Below are 23,824 nucleotides of genomic sequence, written 5' to 3'. Positions count from 1 at the left end.
CTCTGTCTGGGTTTTACCCTGTCAATCTGGCCACCTTACCCCAAACCCATCTCTAAGTCTCGGGTAAGCTGCCTATCCTCAACTAACTGCTTTCTAATATTTACAAACTGGCTCCCCTCGCTCTCTCCTGTCTGCCACCTCCTAGTCTGAGACTGTCAGGGCCCGCCACAATAAGGAGGCCATGTGGGTTTCCCATGGAGTCGCGTGTTCCTCCCGTCTGGCAGTTAACAAGACTTTGAATGAGGAATGTTAGCAAACAGAGCTGCTGAATGTCGAGTGAATGCTAAGCCAGGCAGCCAGTCAGATCGCAGCACTGGCCCGGGCATATGAATAATGCAAAAGACTCGACAGGGAGGAGAGGAGGAAAGGCTCCACCTCCCACTGCCCCTTCCAAACTCCACCCGCCCCTCCCTCTTTTCCCTGCTCGAAACTCAAATGCCTTCACGGGAGCAAGAGAGCAGAGGGGGGAGAGAGAGGATTCAAGATCTCTGTTGCTACTCACTCATGCAATACAAAAAAGAGAGAGAAGAATAGTTACACATGCACACACGTCATTCCTACAAATCAGTTCTTAAAACATGCCACTTTTTTCCTTTCGTTTGGAACTATCTCACTCTTTTTTGGCTTTTTGTGTCTTTTGTTTGGAATTGGCACCTGTCCCAGAAAAAGCCCCGTTCCTGCTCCGCCCTCCTGCTCCCCTTTCACTGGAGACTGCCCACGAGAGAGAGAGAGAGAGAGAGAGAGAGAGAGAGAGAGAGAGAGAGAGCCTGAGGAAGAGAGGGTGGGGCAGAAAACCCAAAAGAGGGAGAGGTTTAGAGATGGAAAGGGTGAGGAAGGAGGAGGGCAAAGGAGATAAGAACACAGGAAAATACATGAGAAATCATCTGCTGAAATCAAAATACATGCACAGGTAAGATAAAATCAAGCAGCAAAAAAAACTGCTGTCTTCATCCTCAGCTTCAGAGCAGAATCACGAGAAAAGGAAGCATGGCGAGCAACCAAGAAGCACGTGCTCGAAAAAAGCCTTTGCAGAACCAAACCAAAACCACTGATTCTACATAGTCCAGTGTAACTATATTGACAACAACACAGAAGCAGCAAAAACTGACCAAAGGCATGTGATCAGTGCCCGCCAAGTGAAGAAAACGGGTGTCCTGAAAAATGTATTTGCAAATGGCGCAGCAATGTCGAAGTACGAGTAAAGCAAAGCCACTTGTTGCATGATATTGAGGAGCTCAGATCTTGCAGAGAAGCGAGTGCAGGCAGAGGGTTAAAATCCTGGGACTGGGAGTAGTAAAAAATCCCTCCCTCTTTTGGCACAGACTAGCTAAAGGGGAGGGCCCGCCTGTAGAAATAGCAGCAGAGTGTTTTTCCCCTCTTTTTTTTCCAGAGCTGCAGCGTCCCAGTCTACCCTCTTGCATGTGGCCGGGACCCAGGGAGAGAGGAGGAGGAGAGCGATAGATAGAAAAAGAAGCAAGAGCCGAGAGGGGAGGGGGCGAGAGAGGGAGGGGAGAAGAGCTGTGAGTGGAGGAGAAAGGGCTCAGCTGATGATGAAACAGGGACGTGTGGGAGTGTGTGCACACTACGCATTTGCATCACTGGTCCGACACGACGTGCGCGTGCATGAGGCGGGGGTCGGTGTGGGGGGAGTCACAGCAAACACACACTCACAAATGATTAAAGGATTCTTGGACAACTTGCAACAGCTAACTTTAAGATTCATTGGAAAGATTAACGATTTATCTTTTCATTTCCGAGCTGTTGCTGCTTTGAGTTGTATATCAGACATTTGTCTTTAACATGTCCTTCATTACAAAACATCCAGGGGGCAACAGAAGCAATGGCGTTCCCCTAATAAAGGCCAAAAAAGAAAGTCTGGCATTATCACTGATGAATATCGTCTTGATTATTTTTCTCGACCACAGACATGTTAATGAGTTTAAAAGCTACATTGACTGTTTTGGCACGCAATTATAGTCACCTAGGTGCGCCTGCAATGCCATGATTGCAACAGTGAACCATGCTGTAAAATCCTGGAATATTTACTGCAGTGTGCCCGCCATGTGCCATTACTAGGCCACTCTTGCCTTACTGCTTTCTGCAGCAGCAGCAGCGGTCCTGTGTGTGAATAAGGAAAGGAGAAATGTCGGGCAGTAACCAAACGATAAAATGGACTCTGCTGATGACTCGTGTCCTGCTCCCTCCTTCCCCCCCTCCGCCTCCCCTTCAGTGTCCACCCTATTCTGTCTCCCACCCTTTCTTGTCCTTTCAGTAGCACTGTTATAGCCTACAGTAATAAACAGCCCTGTTCTGAACAGCTAGTGTTAATTTAAGCCTGCAAGGAGGATCCTTTTTATATTTTTTTGTGCCAGATACCACCCCTACTGGCTTTCTCTTTCTCCCTGTCTCGTGCACACCTACCAATCTCTGCATCAGCCTGCTGAAGGTTATTCACACCCGTCCGGTTTCCACCCGACTTCCCTCCACGAAAACTCTGTAGCCAAAATGCTGTAATGCCCCTTAGCTGTTTGCAACAGATTCCCCCATGGCAGAAAAACAACTTCCTCTCTTTTGGACTTCATTCCCCTCCCCTCCAGTCTTCTCTTCCCCAAAAGAAACCTAGAACTCAGCACAGGCAAATTTTTCCCCTCCTTTCTCCCCAAAGTAGCAGCCACACAAAAGAGAGAGGAAAAAGGGAAAACTGTCCAAAAAACGACAGATCACACATCATGGAGCACAGCTAGCTGGTCTTGATTTCAATCTGTCTTTATAGCTCACACAGAGTGTAAAGGGGAATTGCCCACATTAAAACAAATAAAGGTGGGGAAACCCTTTTACATTCCACCGTTTTCTCATATGTGTGTGTTTTTTGTGTGTGTGGCGAAAACAAGAGCAAGTATGAGCGATAAAACAGCAAACTAATATGGCCGCTTGGTTAGTTGCAGTCTCTCCTTCCTCCTCACTCTCAGTCCTGGAGGCTGACAGAAAAGGCGTTACGCTGCTGTGTGTTTCCACCGGAGAGAGAAAGAGAGAGAGAGAGAGAGAGACAGATAGTGAGTGCACTTGTCTTGCCTAACTCTCCTCAGCCTCAAATGCACCATTCACATATCAAAAACACACAATGTACGAACGCAAAACCTTGAGAAAAATGAGCAAATAATTAGTGAGACAAAAACCGGGTTACTACAGGGGTTTAACACAGGTAACCCATGATTTCACTGCACTTTGTCAAGATATATAAATGACTTGTGTCCCTTGATGAGAAAAACGGATCGAGCACAAAACATTTATTAGATTGACACTGTGACGTCACATCTCGCCACGTCTTTGAACCAATTGCACTGGCTGCAGGCATAAAACGCCACCACAACTGCATGCTGAATATTAATCAAACAATAGTGTAAACAAATACATGTTTCATCAGATTTCAAGAGACCCTTAGTCCTCCTTATCAATCTAAGACACCGTTTCTCCTAGTCAGTTGTTTACCATCTAACATGTGGCAGGAATTCAAAAAACTTGGCAGAGCCTGTTGCACCGTACGTCGCAGAGAGTTCACTTGAGGATACGACTCTGGTTTTGGCTCAGCTGCCAACTTCTGACACTGTAGCCCTCTGCACGGCCTCGCCCCTGCAGGAGCGGCCTGCGTAATGCTGCCATTGATGAAACTCCAATATTAACAACCTCATTTATGGCACCTCCAAGAGTCCACAACCACAATTTTTTCATCAACCCCCATCACCCCCAGGTTAAATCCAAGCAGTGCTCTGCCTTTACATTTAGTGTAAGTGTGTAAAAGCATATTGCCTTGTTGATATCTGATATGCATGCTGCATGCATATTTGGAACACAGTAGGTAAAGAAAGAGAAGCTGCAGTAAAGTGATTAGGGTTTAACGACAATCTTTTTAAACAATATCAAATAAACCGACCGCAGTAAATGTGTCAGTGATGCACAACTCAGGTTGCACAGTGGCAACACGGCACAGAATGTCTCAGAATCAAAATGAGTTATGATTATGAGCTGAAACAATGTTGTTGATTCAGTGCTCTTATCAGACCCCAGGCGTCTTCACATCCTTATGAATCATCCCATGGATCCACTGCAACAAACAGGACCAATTAACATATACAGATCACATTAATAGCGCGCACACACACACACACACACACACACACACACACACACACACACACACACCGCTCAGTGCAGTAATGCTCTGGGACAAACAGTACTTGAGAAAAATATGAGCCAAGATATTGTTAATACTCAGTGGTAAAAAACATACAGCATAAATACAGAAAAACCATAACATGAATTGTAATTAAATAACAAATGATTTGTTTTTATAGGAAGTTGAACAGATAAGCTAACAAGCAGCTCCCTCTTAAAAGGAAATTTATCATTAGCAAAGCAAAGCAAAAAAAACATTGTGATCTATTTCTGCACCAAAAATTCTATTTCTTCAATGTATTCATTGTAGCTTTAAGTCAGCAGCTAATAAAATGCAGTTAAATAAGTAGAACCACCTGGTAATGCCAGTAAAGAGAGATGTGACCCTCTCTGCGGTAGCTACTTCTGTGAATACATGACTTATTGCATTTAAAATGCCAAAGTTCGGGTCTTTTTTTACAAGCTTAAGAGTTTGTCCTGAATGGTAATAACTCAGACGTATAACCCTAGCTGTATTTACACCTTATAAGTTACAGTCATCTATACGTTCACACTCCGGCGAACACACAAACACACACACACACACACACTTCCTCTACTCTTCGGTGACCAATGTGGCACGCCCGCTCCCTCTACAAGGTGGTCTAGCGAGGGGCCCCTCGGCAGCACGCGCCTCGACAACTTCTCTATTACAGCCGTGACCCCTAAGGTCAGTCTCTGAAGGGTTCTGAACAAAGGCCACGACCCCGGGGTCAGAAGTGTAACGCCGGGGGCAGGCCGGGGCCCCACGGCAAAGGGAGCGTGCTGTTTGCTTTGAAAGGTAAGGATCACTAACACAGAGGCCTAATAAGGATTAAGGGGCCATCCCCTTTGGGATGTCACTCTGGGGCCTCATACATCAGTCTCTATTAACCTCCATGACCCCCGGTGGCCATTATGGGGCAGCGGGTCACAGTCACTCATGCTGCAGAGCTGTGAAACCCAAAGACGTAGTCAGCCTTTTACATGGGTGTTGCTGATTACATGGACAAATTGTTCTAAGAGTCAACGCCTTGTCACATAGGACACAGTTCTCCTTTTGAGGAGTTTTGCCTTTCCAGGCAGCTTTCATCTCGTTGCAGTAGTTGGCAGATTTCAGTTTGTAATAAGGATACTTTAAGGTAATTAGCCATTAGGTTATCTGTCTCAGTAATTAATAAAAAGCCTGACAGTCTTTAAAATAAATAAATGTCAAGTGAAAATCAAGTGAAAGCAATATAATTTATTTTATGCACTCTGATAAAGAACCAGAGAGAGTTTGGTAAAACTTTGACAGAAGCAGGTGAGCAATAACCGAGAGGATGAAATCACAAAATGGAGGACAAGAGGAGACAACATGGCGGCCCGAGTGATGCAGTCACTCACACACTGCTTATAACTTGCCAAATCGCTACAAAAATAATGTATGTTATACAACATATCTCTATACTGTAGACAAAAAAAATAATTTTTAACAAATGCCAAAACAGAAAGCTACACTGACTTGAATGTAGAAGATACAGATATAAATTCCTTTAGCCACTTTGGGACCAAATAGATACAAAGGTTAACCCTGTGTAGTCTGTCTAGGATAAGGTCTGTCTTTTTATTCAATTTAATTAGTTCACATCATATTTCAGGATTTCTTCTTTTTGCTCAAAAGATGTTAGGGACAAATAAAGTATTTAAATTGTTTCAAAGTTCAGAATAAGTACGAAATATAATTATTTCATGCCAGAATGAGAGAGAAAAAAAGAGTTTGAACTATTATAGCATTTCTTTCTCTCATATAATTGACATAAGGTGAATACAAGCCAATACATTTATTTGAAAACCAAATATATACATCATATATATGCATAAATACTAATCTTGATATAACTGTATCATTAAAATAGAGTTCAAATAAAGGCCACATTGTGAATAATTGGTAATGTAATGTGAGCCCATTCAATCAGCATTCAGTGCAGTAAAAAAGGAGGCAAATGTTTCAGTGAGGGATCAAAATGGGTTTTTTTCAGTTCCGGATATATTTTAAAAACTCTGAATGCATTTATGAATTCATTTAAAAATTGGCTCGACAGAATATAGGACTTTGTTTAAAAGAAAAAGTAAAAAAATGACATGATGTGAGATATTAAGCGATTAGTTTGGATTTTAAAAAGGGACCCCAGCAAAAGGACAGACTTTTATTCTGAAAAGATTCTGTATATTTCAATAACAAAATGATGATAATTTAGTTTTTCCTGCATTCTGCCGGAAAGACTTTCGTAATAAATTTAACTTTGAAATCTTTTCATAAACTGAACTCTGGGAAGTTATATGGCAAAGTTGAAAATGTATTGTACTTATTTTTAAGCAAAGCTTCATCATGACTAAATGATTTAAATTATAATTATTGTATAACAATTAGGAAATGACAATTTTATAAACTACTCAAGCTGCAGTTTCATTTGGAAAAATGAATGAGAATTTTCTTTCTGTTTGTGCAATTAAAAATGTGATTGAGAAGGCTTTTCACCAGGATGTCACATTCTTATGAAACTTTAAATGGCTTAAGAAAGGTGGGATAATACAAATACATTATTGTTTTCAAATAAGTAGCTACTTGTGTACAAAATCATTTGAGTTTCAGACTTTTCAGACATTTTGAACGTGTAATTCAAAGATCATCATTTTCAAATGCAGCTATCATGACTGCAAATTGCATCTATCTTATAATTTTTTTATTATTTCACATTTGAAACTGAGTATTAAATATATTATACATTTTCATCACTCTATAAAAATTATTATTATTATTAAAACTTGTATATTACAAATGCACAAGAGGGTAAAGCAGCTGACTGAAGCTTTAAATAAACAAAGTGGTGAAAGCCTACAAGGTCAAAAAAAACAACCTTCTCAAGTGTTTTTCGAACACCAGTTCACATTTATCAAGGGCACTAACTCAGCACTTTGATTCAAATGTATTCCTCTGATAATCATTAAGCCACTCACCTCTAAAAACCGAGCTTCTCTGCGTGGAGGGAGCCCTTTCGGCAGCAGAGCAGAGCAAAGGTTGGAAAAGAGGAGAGACGAAATCGACCTGCGCTCGTGAGATACAAGTGTCCTACACAGCTTTTAAAACAGCCTAACCAACAATAAATCCCAAACAAGCAGCACTTTGACAGCTTCACCATCTTTTTTGCAGCTCTTCTCGCATTAAAGTAAAGGCAGTGCTTTGGGAGAATCATTGTCCTACTTTTAGTTAACCATGACACTCCACTCTCTAGGTCACTTTGCAATTGCCAGGTTTTTTTATTTTTTTTTAAGAAAAGTTTGGTTTTTAATTTCACAGAATACACTGCCCATTTGAGGACATTCCAAAAACGAAAATGTAACAAAGAAACGCCACTCTGATCCTTAGCAAACACGGCTTTCCCCCCTGTGATTTCTGATAAATGTGTGCAGCATGGCAAAATTAAATTTACAACAAAACTAATGCTGCAATTCTTGCTACCTTGGTCTTATTCAAGCTCGCATTAAATAGATTTTTATTATGAGGCATCGAAATATTCTTCAATGCTAGATGACAGGAAAAATTCTCTGAATGCAAAGTCAAGTGCTCTCAAGGCTGCAACATTTCAGCTCATTTTTTATCACACTGTTACTCTGGAGTAACTCGTTATTACAGTAATAATGCAAATAAACTAAGGCAAATTATAAACTGCAGACATGCTAACAAGATAAATTAAAAATATATTATAGACACATTTTGGGATATTTGAAACTTACCCCTCCTCTCCTCTCCTCCCAACACAAACACACACATACACACACACACACACGCACACACACCTCTCCTGATTCCCAGCTAATTGCTGCTCACATTTCGGGGTCCATCCCACATTAATAAATAATTATCTTTGCAGCTCTTATCAAACATCAGCTTACATGCAGTTCTCTGGCATTCTCAGAGTGGTGCCACCTCTTAAAGGGTTCGGACCTGCTGTTGGTTCTAGTTTAATGCCACGTCACAGAGCCACTGCAGCGTAGATGGGCCTGCGTGACCTAGCTCGGCCCAGATAGAAGCTCTTCACACCCCAGCCCCCATCAGGACCATGCACACACATTTCATACGAGGAAGGTGGTGCCATGTGAACCCATGTTTTATTTTACCTGCAACGTATCTGTCCTTCCTGTTATTTCCCTCTGTTCTTTTCTTATTTCCAAAAATTAAGGCATTTATCTGACTGTCAATTCAGCTGACTAAGGGAACTCAGGAACACTACAAATAGAGTGTTTGTTTGATTTCATATCGAGCATGAGTGCGCGCACGCACACACACACACACACACAAAACATTCCCAGACAGAGAAAGCGTGTGTGTGTGTGTGTGTGTGTGTGTGTGTGTGTGTGTGTGTGTGTGTGTGTGTGTACTGTATGTTTGTGTGTGATTGCGACTTAATGATCTACTCGAGGACATCCACGTAGCACACTCAAATTGAAAAATGAAGATTGGTAATAGGTCGGAGCGTCTCCTAACTGCCACAGCTGCCGAGTCTTGATGCTAGTGATTTATCTTTAATTGGATTTTACAGAGGGGTCTCCCAGTGGGATTCGGCGGTCTCATTTCTGAACTGTCCCTACAACCTTATGCAGAATGTACAGACAAATAAGCAAAGTGGGCCTGGCAGTAAACAGAATTATTGTTTTGCAAATCTATACAGCCGCACAGAAAATATTTATCTGCATATTTTTACATATATTTAATGTGAAAACACTGAACACTTTTTCCCCCCTATTCATGACTGACCTCGATATTAACCCCAAATCATTGTTAAAAATGAAGCCCTGATCCAGTTCTTCAAACAATGTATTGCATTAATTTTGCTTAAAGTACGAGTCTATAAATATTACACTACATTAATTAAATATATTTTCTAAGGGGAGTTTCTACTGAACGAAATGTCCACAGAAATACCAAACAAGTAATTCACTAATACACCACTAGCTCTTACTTTTAAAAAAAAGTGTTGTTTTTTTCCCCTCAAAGTATTAACTCACGATGGTGTCTACTGCAGTGTGCAGTCTAGTGAGAGGGAAAAAGAGACGCTGGCTCTCAGGGGTTAAGATGCTAGTAGTCATGTGCCTGTCGGCTGCAACAAAAGCCTGCCTATGTAGGGTGCATACAGATGGAGCGAGCTCCTTTGTGTGCAGCGTTTCACACGTCGCAGCCTAGGAACTGCCAGGTCTGGCTCTCTGGGCCTGGCTACAGGCCTAACTAGCAGCTTGTAACACCTGACGCTGGGCTCTCACTTTGCTTTTTTTTTTGTTGCTTGGGACGCAAGTGCAGCAGGTTTTGATAAGATAATGGAATAGAAGTCCAAATAGAGGGTCACATAGCTCAACACAAACAATCGCTACAAAATACAGCAGAGCACAGCGCTGTAGCCAGGCAAGCTCAAATCAGCATGATAGGAGCAATTGTAAGCATGTCTCCCACTCATGTCTGTCACAAAATATTACATTTTTCCCTCCTCTGCTGTCTGTCAAATATCCCTGTAAAAATGCTCTTCAATATAAATACAACCAGTCCAAGTTTTAATCACGAGTACAGTTGTGCATGATGTGTACATAGTTTTGTATCCTACTATATACACCGTGTCTGTGTGTGTCTGTATATTCTGCTATATTTATGCTATGTGCGCCAAGTCTCTAAGGCAAGTCCCTTATAGTGTACATATTGGTGTACACAGTGATTAAACCAGCTAACGCCTTGAACAAGCTTTAACATGGGAGCACAGACCGTCACAAGCAAGAAACCCATGGGTTTGAAAATGTTTTTTTTCTATAGAAATGATTCGTCTGCCCTCAAATCTGCAAAACAAATCCCTTTCTGTATACATATATTTGGTGTGCAGGGCATTCATACAGTAAGCACTTCCTATCTGTGTACAAGCCAAAACTTTTTCTTAAGGTTTACATGGTCAATTTAATATTTTCAATAATGCAAGTTTATTTCATTGAGAAGGATTACACAAATGTGAAGTCTGCTATCGATGCAAACAAATCCAGACGTATACAACACAAATGAGGTGTTGCGAAATAAAATCCATACTGCCACGCCTGCATTTAAAGCAACAAAGATTTGACCTTGAATAGGGCATTAAGTTTCATTCTGCACTACATGTATATATTATATACAAATAACTCTGCAGTACAAGGTCACAGTGATGCATTATATATAATTTTGTGTCACACTGTTTACAGATTACATTTTGATGTAAATAAAAAAAGTGATAAAAGGCTGAAGGTGATTGTTTGATATTATTGTACTCTTCACAATCATGAACATAGACGTCTGACACTACAGTTTTGTACTGTAGTATACTATAGTATATTCACTCGAGATGAGGTGGAAGCTCTTAACCAGAGTGATTCAGCAGGTGGGGGGTTTGCTTCCCTGCCTGAGGACCCTTCAGCAGCACACCTGGCTGCTATGAGAACGCAGCCTTTGACATTTTAAACGAAGGACAATCTCCCTGAGCATTAGGGCACCCTGCTGCCCTGAATGCACTTAAAAACCCACATAATATGGATAGAAATGCTGTGGACCAGTATTATTCTATTATTTCAAGTGCATAGCCCGCTGCTTGCAGTAAAAAAAAAAAAAAAACGTACTTAAGTATTTAGTCAATACATAATTACTTGTTCACTGTGCTGTTAGTTTTAGATTGTGAAAGCCCAAACCAAGCCACATGATTGACAGAAACAACACTCCGAAGAAACCTTCAGGTTAGTGTTAGAACCATAAAAAGTCAATTCTGCTATCCATCCAAAAATCACAATACATTTTTAATGAGATGTTATTCTGCTCTCTTTGGATATATATATATATATATAGGCTTGCTGGTACAAAAACAACAGTTTTACAATGTTAGGACGAAAAGTGGGCATAATGGTTTTCCTAAAAGCACTTTCGCACAAATTAGCAAGCTAGTAATTAGACATATGAAATTGTTTGAACGTGCTTAGAAGCTCTTATAGAGCTAATAACATATATTAGAAACAGAATTGAAAGAGTTTCTGTCTTAGCAGTCACTGCATTGAAGAAATACAGGTTAGCAAAGTTAGCACTTATTTTAAAAGATATTTGCACTGCTAGCCCTAAGTTAGTTTGACATATTTAAGCTAACAGCTTCCTTTAATTTTCAATAGTAATGCTAACAATGCTACAAAGTTTTTTGTTTGCTTCTAAATACAAAACAGAAGACTTTTTACTCCCCAATGTGTCCATCTCCTAGAGAAGAGAATTAACAAACTAAAAGCTCTTCAAGTACACATTTATAAATGGCACAATGGTCATTTATGCTGCCATCACACTTGTGTTGAAACCAGTGAGGTGCAATTAGCTCCCACATATCGCCACGTATTGTTCTTCCCCATGTTACACATTTTATTAAGAGTGTAAATACTCCAGGATCGGGAAATTGAACTCTGTAGTTCTGCAGACACAAATGTGCAGGTATGTAATGTATGTGTAAAAGTCTCTCTTTCTTTCACACACACACACACACACACACACACACACACACACACACACACACAAACCCTCTTTGTCAATCAAACAAACTACTGCTTTAAATGTATGTCAATTAAACCTTTGTCAGCACAGTCTGAAGAGTATTAAATCCTATTTTCTGACCCTGCAATTACATATACATGCACACATGTATACAAACCACATGCTTGAGTTACATACTACCAGGACAAGTCGGCCAGGCGACTGACAACCACAGCGATGGAGGAGACGTGACGGAGGGAGGAAAAAAAAAGGTACCCTGGCGTGTTAGTTTTCTGCCAGGGAGTCCCTATTGACCTGTTAAACCTTTGTGACTGGAACAAATGCAAATGGCGCTGACTTGTTCACAAAAAATACTAAAGGCCTATTCAAATGAGGCCCCGGGCCACAATGCAGCAGTGGCCGAGCCCTCTGTGTAGGCAGAGCAGCCCCCAGTCACAGAGAGAAGTGAGAGAGAGAGAGAGAGAGAGAGAGAGACAGACAGACAGACAGAGAGAGAGAGAGAGAGACAGACAGACAGACAGACAGACAGACAGACAGATTCCTTTAGCCATTGCACAGTTCAATCTGGTTGTCTGAACTTTTCTGAACTTGAACTTGAACTTAACTGTTCCTGTTATAAAGCATGACACCAACTTCCAACTTGGCTTTCGCAGGGATACTCAGTGCGTCCCTATGGCTAATATCTTATCCTACTTTTTAATTCTGTCCATGGGGTATAGAAAAGGAAATGAAGAAAGGGACCAGGTGGAAAAGAGAGAGGAGACGGGTGTGGGGGGGGTGAGGGGGAACAAGTAACCCCAATAGATAAAAAAAAGAACCAAAAAGTGAGAAAGGTGTTTACATGCCACAGAAATGGAAGAAAGCCAGACAACCCAACTGAGGTTTTTAATAATCAGAGTATGAGCTATTGAAACTGAGATATGAGATTTGTATGTGTCAACCCACAACTGGGTTACAAAAACAAAATTCTTCTGCATGTAAACGTAGTCACTGATGCTAAAAATGAATGCAGTCAAGGCACTGTGGGAGGCTCTGGGATGAAAATATCTATTAAAATGCCAAACAAACCACTTTCAAATTAAATTTGACATGTATGTACAAGTATGTGTGGGGCAGAGACTCAGTTCTGTGCTCACTTGACTGTAAATGTGAGACAAGGATGCTGTTTCAGTAAAACACAAATCTTCATCCGATACTAAAATAATAAGCATTTTTTAACAGTATACAGCACAATAGGCCCTTGAAGGTCAAGGAGGGCTTTCTTGTTCCATCTCCTCTCTCCAAATAAGATATTAGTTGGAGCCCGAAGATGGCTCTCACCAGCACATCTGGACAACACCTGATCTGAGGCACGCTGTCTGCTGGACCTCCACTAAACTGGTGTTCTATCAAATGAAGGGTTTTATTTCAAAAGCAGGGTGTATTGAGAGGTAAACCAACTGCCCTAAGTCACTTTATCTGAATCCAATACACTGTAAATGTCTAGAAACAAAATGCATATTATTAAATTGATGGACAAAAATATTACATTTTATTTTTCTGATAATGACTTGCAGCTTCCTCAAAAATTAACACCTCAACCTTTCAAGTTTTTTATATTTCTCTGACTAAATTGACGCTAAATTGTTTCCTTTGTAATTGGCTTAATGACTTATAATAATAATAATGATTCTTGTCTAGGTTCACCTGATTATATTTTGGAAAATTAATTTAATATTGTCGGAATGCAGTATTGAACTGCCTAAAGCGCCAACCTCGATGTGTCACAATGTCATCCAATTCCTAGTCTCACATATTCCTTGTCTGTTTTTTTTCTCCTGCCTTGTACAAATTCTCCTGTCGTTTTGAGATCCAAGATAGTCCCACCTACCCTGCAGTAGCCCTTGTTTCCGCCATACCCCATCATCTGACCTCCCCTGCCCACCTGTTACCACATCCCCATCAGCCCAGTAATATATAATGTATACCGGCCCACTTCCATTCATTTCCAGGCAGATCGTTTACTGAGCTTCTGCCTTAGCGTTTCAGCCACTTTCTTCACCTGGGTTTTGTCTGTTATAACCCGCTGCCTAGTTTTTGGACTTCTGCTCTCTAGCCTGTTCCCATATCGGATAATATTGGATCACACAGCAAAAACTATATTTTGGTAGTTTTCACTTGTGCATGTGTGGTACTTTTTATTATACAAGTCTCATAGCCAGGCTTTATAGTACGATCACGCCCATAAAAACCCAGTTGACTCCAATTCTCCGATTCATTGTGGGGGGCATGAAGGATATCTCTGCCTATCATGAGCGTAGGGCTGCAAAATTAATTGAATAATAATCGCAATTAGAATTTGGGCTTCCCACAATTAAATTAAATGTGTGCTCCGCTCATGGAAAACTCGGCTGCATATGAAATCAAGCGCTTCCTAAACTAATGGCATGACTCAGGAAGGACTCAGCCAGCAGTGGCCTTACGTATAGCCATTTGCTTTGTTTACCTTCATTAAATCCTCTGAAAAATGGCTGCTACAGTATACGCATACAAACTCAGTTATAACTCCAACTCAGGTAGAAAATTCTTTTGGTTTAATTAAAGGCATTACTTTTTAAGGATTCTATTATTCTACAGTACTGAAAAAACAAATATCTGAATCCCAAAATTGAAAAACGAATACCAACCCAACAAATAAATTAGTCAAATATTAGGGTCCAGCCCTACTTATTTTGATGCAAAACATGGTAAAAGCAGTGCTCTGTTTATTAAATGTGAAGGTGCGATACAAATATTTTGTCCCTTTATTATTTATCGTAATCTATGGCGGATGGCTGACTACTCCATTTAGTTCACAACTGTTCCTGCATAAAGTTAGTGGTAGACTCCTTCTCTGTACGATGCATAATATAACACACGGTCTGAACTCGGCACCCGGGAGCTTCCCCCAGATCAGGATGCCCTCACTATCTACATTCGCCACCCGATCCTCCGACTCCAGCAACAACTGCCCCCAATGGCATGCTTCCTATGCTTCATGCCCAGCTAATAATGCCTGACCAGACCCATCCTATTTCAGTGTTTGTCTACGCCAGTGTTGACGCCAGCTTTATGGACAGTATGCTTGCCACTCAGCTGGACATTGACAGCCCCTAGAACAGCCCTTTAAAGTTAGTGCCATTGATAGACACCTCTTCTGCTCAGTGACTCACAGAACTGCCCCGGTCCGCCTGGCCATGTCAGGTTCTCATCATGAAACCCTCACCTTTCACCTGATAGACGCACCTCAACCTCGTGTCATTCTGGGGGGGTTTTGTCTGACCAATGCTCCCGCAGTTTTCCAAGCCCTAGTAAATTACCTGCTTCGGGACATACTGAACAAGTTTGCATTTGTATATTTGGATGACATCCTGATCTTTTCCAAGACCACGCAAGAGCATGTGCAACATGTGCATGTGTCCATCAAAGACTGCTGGAGAACCAGTCTGCTGAGAAGCCTTCACGGAGTTACAGCGTCGTTTCACCACAGCTCCCAACCTCACCTCAACTATCCTACCCAGAAAACTTTTCTATATTTCTCGTCCCACCAGTTCAAGTCCTAGGACGTTCTGCTGAGCTAGTGGAGATCCTCCGTACCTCCATCACAGAGGCAGTCTCCTGGGGAATCGAACAAAAGAACATTCAGCTTCCAGTGGTTGTCTTGCTATTCGCCTTTTTGTCCCAGCTCACCTATGCTTGCAGGCCCTCCAGTTGGGGCACTCCTCTCACCTGGCCTGTAACCCTGAGGTTGGACGCACACTGGTACACATATTAGTCTTAGGCAGTGTCCTCGTTTAGGGTACTAGTGGCCTGAGGGTAGAAGCTCTTCCTGAGCCTCTCAGTGCTGCCCTGGTGTATCCAGTACCTTCTTCGTGACCTCAACAGGGAGAAAAGGCTGCTACCTGGGTGGTTTTGATCTTTAATGATTCTCCCAGGGTATTTTAATGCCTGGTGTAAATATTCTTTAGGCAGAGTATGGCACCGCATATTATGTGATCAGCCAAACAAACTACTATTTTCTGCTTACAGAATCTGCTTACAGAACTAGTGTGTAGGATTTAATGGCATCTAGCAGTGAGGTTGCAGATTGCAACCAACTGAATACCCCTACTGTCACCCGTCACCCATCCCTTTCCAAACGCATAGTAGAACCTACGGCGGCCTTCAGACAATCTAAAAACGCAAAAGGCCCTCTCTAGAACCGGCGTTTGGTAGTCCGTTCTGGGCTACTGTAGAAACACGGCGGAGGACTCACTCAAGATATAGATATGAAGGGCTCATTCTAGGTTAATGAAAACACGATTCTTAATTCCAGGTGATTATACACTAAAGAAAACATAATTCTGAATATTATATTCCATTTCTGCCAATAAATCCCCCTAAATCCTACACACTAGTCCTTTAAATATTAGTTAAGAAATGTATCATGGTACAGACAAACACAACATAAAGAGCAGCTTTCATGCTGACAAAACAGAACATTTTCCAATTCAGCTTTTTTTTTCTTGAGTAAAAACTTTTCATCTAAAGTTCTGGCAACTTATTTTGACATGTAAATATTAAGCTGAGATATGGTAGTAGTACGTATATTTATTTATTTTTCATTTTAAGTGGTAGGCTTTTCAAAAAAAGTAAGCTGATCCCACATCCTGCAGTGGGTCAGTTGGCCATGCTGTATGTAGAGGGACACCTGCAGAGGTCACACATGAGCTAAAACTCTGCATGGAGAAGGGCAAAGGAAGTGGAGAGGGAAGAGAAACACCAGAGAGAGACAGAGAGATGACAGACCAGGGGTCTCATTTATAAACGTGGCGTACGTACAAAACAGGGCTGAAAATGTGCGTACGCCACTTCCCACGCAAAGGTTGTGATTTATAAAAAACAAACTTGACGGGAGAATGTGTGGTCCTCCACGCAAACTCTGACCCATGCGTTCGCACATTTTGGAGACAAAATAGGAATTGGTGACGCAGATGGTGAGGTGGTGAACTGACATCAGACTGCAGAAAGTACATGTGGGAATAAAGATTACTCTTAATATTTTCAAGTATTAATGCCTCACGCACATTTCTTCACTCCATATCATCCACGTTACCATGAAGATTAAAGCCAGCAGTGTTATTTGCGCTTGTACTGAGTGATAATTGTTCCATAAACACCTCCAACTCAAATCTTAAATAAAAATGTGTTTTTAATGTTTAATCGGCGCTGTCTCACCGTCACATTGTCCGCTACGGAGCGCAGGAGGACGACTGCATGGAATACAGGATAGCATCAAATACCCTAGCATTAGATAACAGCAGAACACAGTGTAAATAACTAAATATCTGTCTTTAATACTGTGCATATATCATCAAATGTCAAAGTCTGTAAATACAGCCGTTAAGCTCTTGTGCAATCGTTACACTTAAAGTCCTCGTTATCGGTCTGAACTTTAATACTGTTTGTGACAAAACCTGCATGAAGAAAAGTGTGTTTGCCTTTCTTTTGTTTTCAAATTGTATCTTGGGGTGGGGATACCACCAGTTGATGCTGTGTTGGCAAGGTGTTAACGATCACAAATTATTGTAAACATATAAAAACTGCGGTGAACCCGTGCGTAATGCTGTATGATGGCACTGCTGGCATTGCAGGAGGACTATACGCTAATGGAAGAATCAGGAGAAAAAGAGACTTCAGGGACCACGACGATGACTGGCTAATATACTGATTTAGATTCCCTAAAGCTGAGCTCTTGGATCTATGTACTGAATTGGGTCCAGTAGAGAGGGCAACGCGCCGGAACCTTGCCATCCCGGTCCATCCCGGTCCAAATACAGGTCCTCGCCACTCTGGGGGCAACCGGCTGTTTCCAGAGAGAAATGTCAGACAGCTAAGTGTTTTTTTTTAAATAAATATTATATATAATCTTCAACTTCACTATCACTAAGGCTTGTTTGGATATAATATATAGTTCTGTGAAATCTTATTATATAAAGTACGTCTGGTATATCGAAGCTGTCCCCATGTGCCGTAGTCAAATCCCTGCCGTTTTGGACGTATTTTTAATACATGTAGTTATAGATCAGGTTTCCCTACACTGTGCAAGAACAGGCCGAAATTATAATTCAATTTGCAGCAATTCCTGAACGTCTGAGAAGTTTTTTGCTTTTTCTCCGCCAGTCATCATGATTCGGTGTAACAACTGCCAGTGTCATTCATATACTGATCAGCATTCACGAGGTGTTTTGCATTGACTATTTATGGTTAAAAATGGGCGTGTACAGGGCGGGATAAAAAGCTGATCCACGTACGCACGCTTGTAGGTAATCTCTGATTTATAAAGGGAACTTTGCTTACAGGTGTGCGTACACACAGTTTTATAAATCTGACTTTTTTTCGGCGTACGCCATTTTGGGCTTTTGGGCGCACGTATACTTATAGTAAGGATCCTACTCACAGTTTTATAAATGAGACCCCAGACTTTTACGAACAGCATTTACAGATAGTTTGTATGGACTGTTAAAGCTTGTTTTGTGGGCCTGAGCAGTTTGCTATATAGAACAACACAATGAGTGCAGCAGGTTTAAGTAAAAGTAGATTTCTTCATTTTCTACTTATATATCCCAATACCTTTGTCTTTTCTGCTTTATTTGCTAGTAACTATTAGGTAGAGACACACAAACACTGAAAATACATTGAGTGATTCTGTACTACTGAAGCTATTTTATTTTACAGTACATTTTCTGTACTTTTCACTCCTCTACATTTATCAGTCTGCCAAAGCTACTAGTTACTAGTCACATGCAAAACATATTGCTTATATATCACAGGTGGATACATTACTAAACTTTTATCTACCCAACACTACAAGTCATTAGATGTAGTGCAACCTGTATCAGCTACAACAATAAAAGCCGCTTCAATCAATAATTTGCATCTCCTTTATTTAACTGAAGGGGACTATTATTCGGAATAGGTAATAGGAATATTTTGCTGCTAATTCATTCTGCAGTTCAGGAGAGGAAATAGTATAAACTGTTGTGAGATATGCAAAATCCTAAGGTTATTGAATATTTTATTTAATACAAGCATTACATACTGTGGCTTCAATGAAGCCTTACATACAGAATACAGTATGTATGTGACACTGTCATATGTGTGGAGGAGGGTTTTCTCACTTAGGAAAGACATACGATTGAGAGGAACATCAAGTTTCGAGCAGCTTAAGTGAATTCTGATTTCACCCAGGCCATGGACACGTATACCAGTTACATGCTCTTCAGCATATTATTTATTAATTTAATGATTAAATAAGGTAGTGTCTCCAAACTTACCTCAATTATAACTTGTCTCCTGCTAGTTGTACTAAAGCACTTACTTTTAAAAAATAAGCATATGCCTATTTTTGAAAATATTTTCATATCTCTTTTCAGTGTTGTAGTTTAGACGGTCCCTAAGCACTCGTCTTGCCGTCTCAACACCGGAACTAAACAGAGCTGAATTAGCAAAACTTTTATGCATTTCTTTCACATCTACTGCAGTCAGATTCACTGTGTTCACTCAGAAGGAATCACTTCACATGGGTAGGCATTTGTAAACAGAACATGTTAAGAGGCTAAAAGCACGGTTTCAGTCTCCTGGGTGCTAACGCTAGCAGGAGGATAACACAGTGTAGGCAACACCAGTTGTTTTCGTTTTTCTCGCTACTGACAGCACTCCAAATTTACAAACAACAGAGCTACGTGTTGAAATCGACCAGAATTCTCCTTTAACTTTTCTTCCAGCATTTTAAAGCTTAGGGATGACTAAATCTGTCCCTATTGAATAACATTTTAGTTATTCACTGGACTATTTATTCAAAACCACATTTTCAAATAGCATAGGCTACAGTCTATGACAACAACATACGTAAATCTGATTCACGAGGAGTCAAAGATGTCACCTTGTTAGAATCAACTTCATGGAAGAAATCAAAATCCAAAAATTATCACAAAACTATTTTTTTTCTAGTCTCCTTACATAAAATCCACTATTATCATATCCCCCTAACTCTCCTACATAATTATGACATTCCAAAACTAAAGCCAGGCATCGTTCTCCTTCACTGGGAAAATCTAAGTGCTGATGGTGTTGCTGGACAAACTGCGGCTCATCACTCAAATTGCATTCTGCTCATTATGGGCTGTTAAAAATATACTTGATTGTATTGAAACATTAGGAGAAGATTGTCTTTTTGAGCACATCTTATTTTATGTCTTGTCACTCAGAGTTTCACAAGAGCTGGGAATTTTTGAGTGCATTCTGCTTTGAAACTCGACAGATATTATTAAGAATTGCTTATTTTCTAGACTGAGTTTCAATTTCAATTTTATTCTTCAAACATTCTATAACCAGGTTAGTCCCTTTGCCAAATGTTTATGGATTAAAGTATTGCACTATACATAAAATATGTTTTGTATTAAACAAAGAAAAAATAGTAATAGGTGCAACGCTGCAACAATTTGGAGGCATAAGGCCGCATAATACATTAGCTTTGACCCTTTTGCCTATCAAGTATGAATCCTAAAATTCATTGAATCCCACTCAGTAGGATTGTGACCATAACCACTTAAGTTGATATTGTAAGCAACCCAATATTTTTGTATTTGACTATGTGTCAATGTGTTGACTATGTGTACTATTTGTGTGTGTTAGCCTTGTGCTCACCTGCATTGCAGTATTTGAGGTCTTGTGGATCCACGTCTACTTGTGTCCTCACTTGACCTGCACAGAAAACACAAGACACAGAAAAAGACTCAAATGACAATTTAAAAGTGTGGAACGTCACGCTCCCTTGTTTCGAACTGCACTGTGAAAAATGATCGAGATCAGTGATTGATTAGGACGCGTGGCACTCCGTTTTGTTGCGTGTTGTTCTCACAGTGTGCCAGTAGAAGCTGAGCACAGGACATTCTGGAACATTTCTGCTGTTACATGTCAGTGCTGTTGGGCAGAGCTCCAGCTCAGATTTATTCATTCTTTTCAACCATAAGTTTGGTTTGTAATTACATAAAAAATCATTAGCATTCATTAATCATTAATAATACTTATATAATGTTTTTTATGCGTACAAAAATATCAAAGAGACTTTATTTTCATGAAGTACAATGATGAGGTGAATCGAGGTAAAAGCTCATACTATTCTATGCTTTCCTTCATTAAACAAGCACAATAAAGGAGATGCATGTGAAAATAAACATCAAAGTTGGAACAACTGAGATGCAGGTTGTGCAAACAGGAGCAGCCATTCAACACTAAAATGTGTCTATTCAGACTGTACAATAATAAACACTTTACTGATTTAGGAAGGTCAAAGCAAAAAGTCAGTTGCAGCCTCGGACCTGAAGCTGCTGGAGCTCTGCGTCAGGATCAAGGACATCTGGGCAAGACGGAGGCTTAAGTGGATATGTTCTCAGAGCAAATCAGCCATTCTGCTATTTTGATACAAACTTCTATATACACACACACACACACACACACACACACACACCAAGTAAAGGGAAGAAAAAGGGCACTGCATTATTCCATGAACAGTTCAGTTCATTAAAAACTAGAGTGGATCGCCATTGTTCTTATTTCTGTCATGCAGCAGCAGCAGCAGCAGCAGCAGTGTGTCCTACTACATTCAAGTTCAATCTTGCAGACACACAAGTCAAACAGTTAAAGAGGCTGAGAAAGTGGTTTCAGTTGGAATATTATAGAACTTATTTCATTCCTAAAAATCCCCTTTCACTGCAATTTGTACACAAAACCTTGAAAATGAGATGATCTACAATTTAGGTCATGCCGTTTCAACATTTCTAGCATTTGCCTTGGCCTGCATTTGATTCTTGGAACGAGTGTCATCCAACATGAAATGTGTCTGAGAACAAATTCAAACTCAGCAACCTTAACCAAATAAATCAATTTGACGTTTACATCCAAAACATGATCGCAGTTTGGGATATCAGTTGCATTGTGGCTGCCACAGGAAATCTACTTAAATATTTGAGCCATTTATCTCTCACCCAGAAGGATTATCAGTTATTTTTAGCTTGTGTTCTTTCCTTATTATCACAGCTTTAAATAATACAAGGGATTCAGAATCCTTAACTGTGCCTCAAAACTGGCCTTGATAAAGCCAGTGGTACAGTTTGTGTAGGTGTTTTATATTTTTGTTTTGTCACCTCCTAAGTACATAACGAGGGCAGCCTTTTTTTGCTGTGGGTATGTTCAAACTAAACCTGAAGAACCTGCATTGTTCCCCACAGAGCCCTGCTTCATTTGCTTTTCGTCTCTCCTTTCCTATCCCCCCCTCCCCATCTTCTCACATGAACTCTACATAAACCCACCAATTCCCCCAGAACGCTGCTGTCTATCCGACATCAGTACAACTAGACATAAAACAAAAAAGTGAGAAAAAAAACTGAAATCGACAATATGGTATAGAGAATGAAGAGAGGGAGAAGGGAGGGAATGAGAGAGACAGAGACAGAGACAGAGAGAGAGAGAGAGAGAGGAGGCCAGATCGAGGGTTGAATCAATGCAGCGGACTGGTCCCTTTTTTTCATCTCCCCTCTCTTTTTTTCATTTTTTTTTTTCTCTCTCTCAAATGATTCACAGTGGAAAGAAAGGGCCTTTTCCTTGTCCTCAGTTGAACTCCACATCAGCTTCCTGTTAGAAAAGCAAGGAGGAAACACCCAGAGCAACACACGCGTGCGCACATACACACTCAAATACACACAGTGGAAGGCCTTCACTAGTGGATTCTTTGCAGCAAAAGAAATTAGGTCAAACACTTAAATGCCCTGCACTGAGATGCACAGAGATTTTAAACGTGAAGTGTTTGGTGGGGACAGCAAAGGCATACCGGGGCAACAAACATGAATGCAAACAAACAAACGCTAGTTGCACTTGAAAATACATACAAGCTACACGTTATACTGTCATCTCATGGCTTGCAACATTATTACTACCAAAAAAAGAAGCTGAAATAATCGATCAGACGCCCACTGCTCCTATTGTTAATATACCATCCATCTGTGCAGCTTAGAACATGACAAGGTGGCTCAGACACACAATAAAATAAATTATGTGTATTTTTAAAAAGAAAAAGGCTCCGAAAACCACCTTTAAAGTCCCTTCACAGGCAGAAACTAACGCACTATGTGCATGCATTCTCAAAAACGCAAGATGACGTGATGAGTAAAGTGCCATGAGTCTCTGTGAGCTTCTACAATACCGCTCATGACAGGATGGGACAGCACAGCACGCCACATTGCAGCATCAGCCGTGCACAATGAAAATCCCCGCCCCGCCAACTCCACGGCCGCCCACCCTCTGACCTGAAATGCCCTTAAAGAAACAACACACCATATCACCATCACATCCAATCAACTATTCATAGAAAGGCTGGATTGCACTCGGCCTGATCTTGCCGTTTAGGGTTTCAATCAATTGCGTGAGATATGAGAGCGCGAGATGGAGAGTGGGAGAGAGAATGAAGCTGTTCGGAAAGCAAATAAGAGAAAATTTGGGTGAATCCAAGCCTCCTCTCCTTCCATATTGGCCACTGCCAGTATGGACCACAACAGAGCTCTGAGCTACAGGGTAAATCAGACGATAATCACGCCAATTTTCATTCTGTCACCATGTGCTTGCTCCCGTCCCACTGACTCACAGTGGTGAAATGAGCCCCAGTCCATTGTCTGAGGGCCACCTGTGTTTCTCCTCCATTTTCTCGAAGGCACAATGACATTTTCCTGTTTATAGTGGTGACTGGGCTTTATAAACACGCAAAATCAGTTATTAATACATCTCATTAAAAGACTGTGTTTGCGACCAACGACTGCGGCCAAAAGGTCATTCGGACCCTGTTCATATTTTGGCTTCTGACAGCTCTGTTCTTCTTTCCAATGAAAGATACATGGAGGGGGTGAGAATGTGGTAGTAGCACAACACTATATTTCTGTCAGCCAACACAGAACTTTTCTCAGGAAACACCACTGCGTTGCAATTTCGAATGACACTCCGGTATGAGTAGAA

At 40.8% G+C, this 23,824-nt stretch overlaps 1 protein-coding gene across 4 annotated transcripts in view; it reads right to left on the bottom strand.

The window, feature by feature from the left end:
* The window catches only part of LOC144512317 (uncharacterized), a 35,911-nt gene that overhangs the window by 10,095 nt on the left and 1,992 nt on the right, over nucleotides 1-23,824 (bottom strand). For 2 of the 4 annotated variants that reach the window (XR_013500985.1, XM_078242987.1), the window contains exon 4: nucleotides 20,468-20,524. Coding sequence is in view for 1 of the 4 variants with exons in the window: in XM_078242987.1 (XP_078099113.1) it covers nucleotides 20,468-20,524 (57 nt within the window). In the remaining 3 variants the exon portion in view is untranslated. Of the gene's footprint in view, nucleotides 1-1,109; nucleotides 1,425-2,421; nucleotides 2,506-20,467; nucleotides 20,525-23,824 lie in introns of those variants that run through there. The other 2 variants (XR_013500987.1, XR_013500986.1) reach the window with 2 other exon arrangements.

Source organism: Sander vitreus, chromosome 23 (genome assembly GCF_031162955.1).
Source record: "Sander vitreus isolate 19-12246 chromosome 23, sanVit1, whole genome shotgun sequence".
In the NCBI taxonomy this organism is placed as follows: Eukaryota; Metazoa; Chordata; class Actinopteri; order Perciformes; family Percidae; genus Sander; species Sander vitreus.
This window is presented reverse-complemented; position numbering and strand designations above follow the sequence as displayed.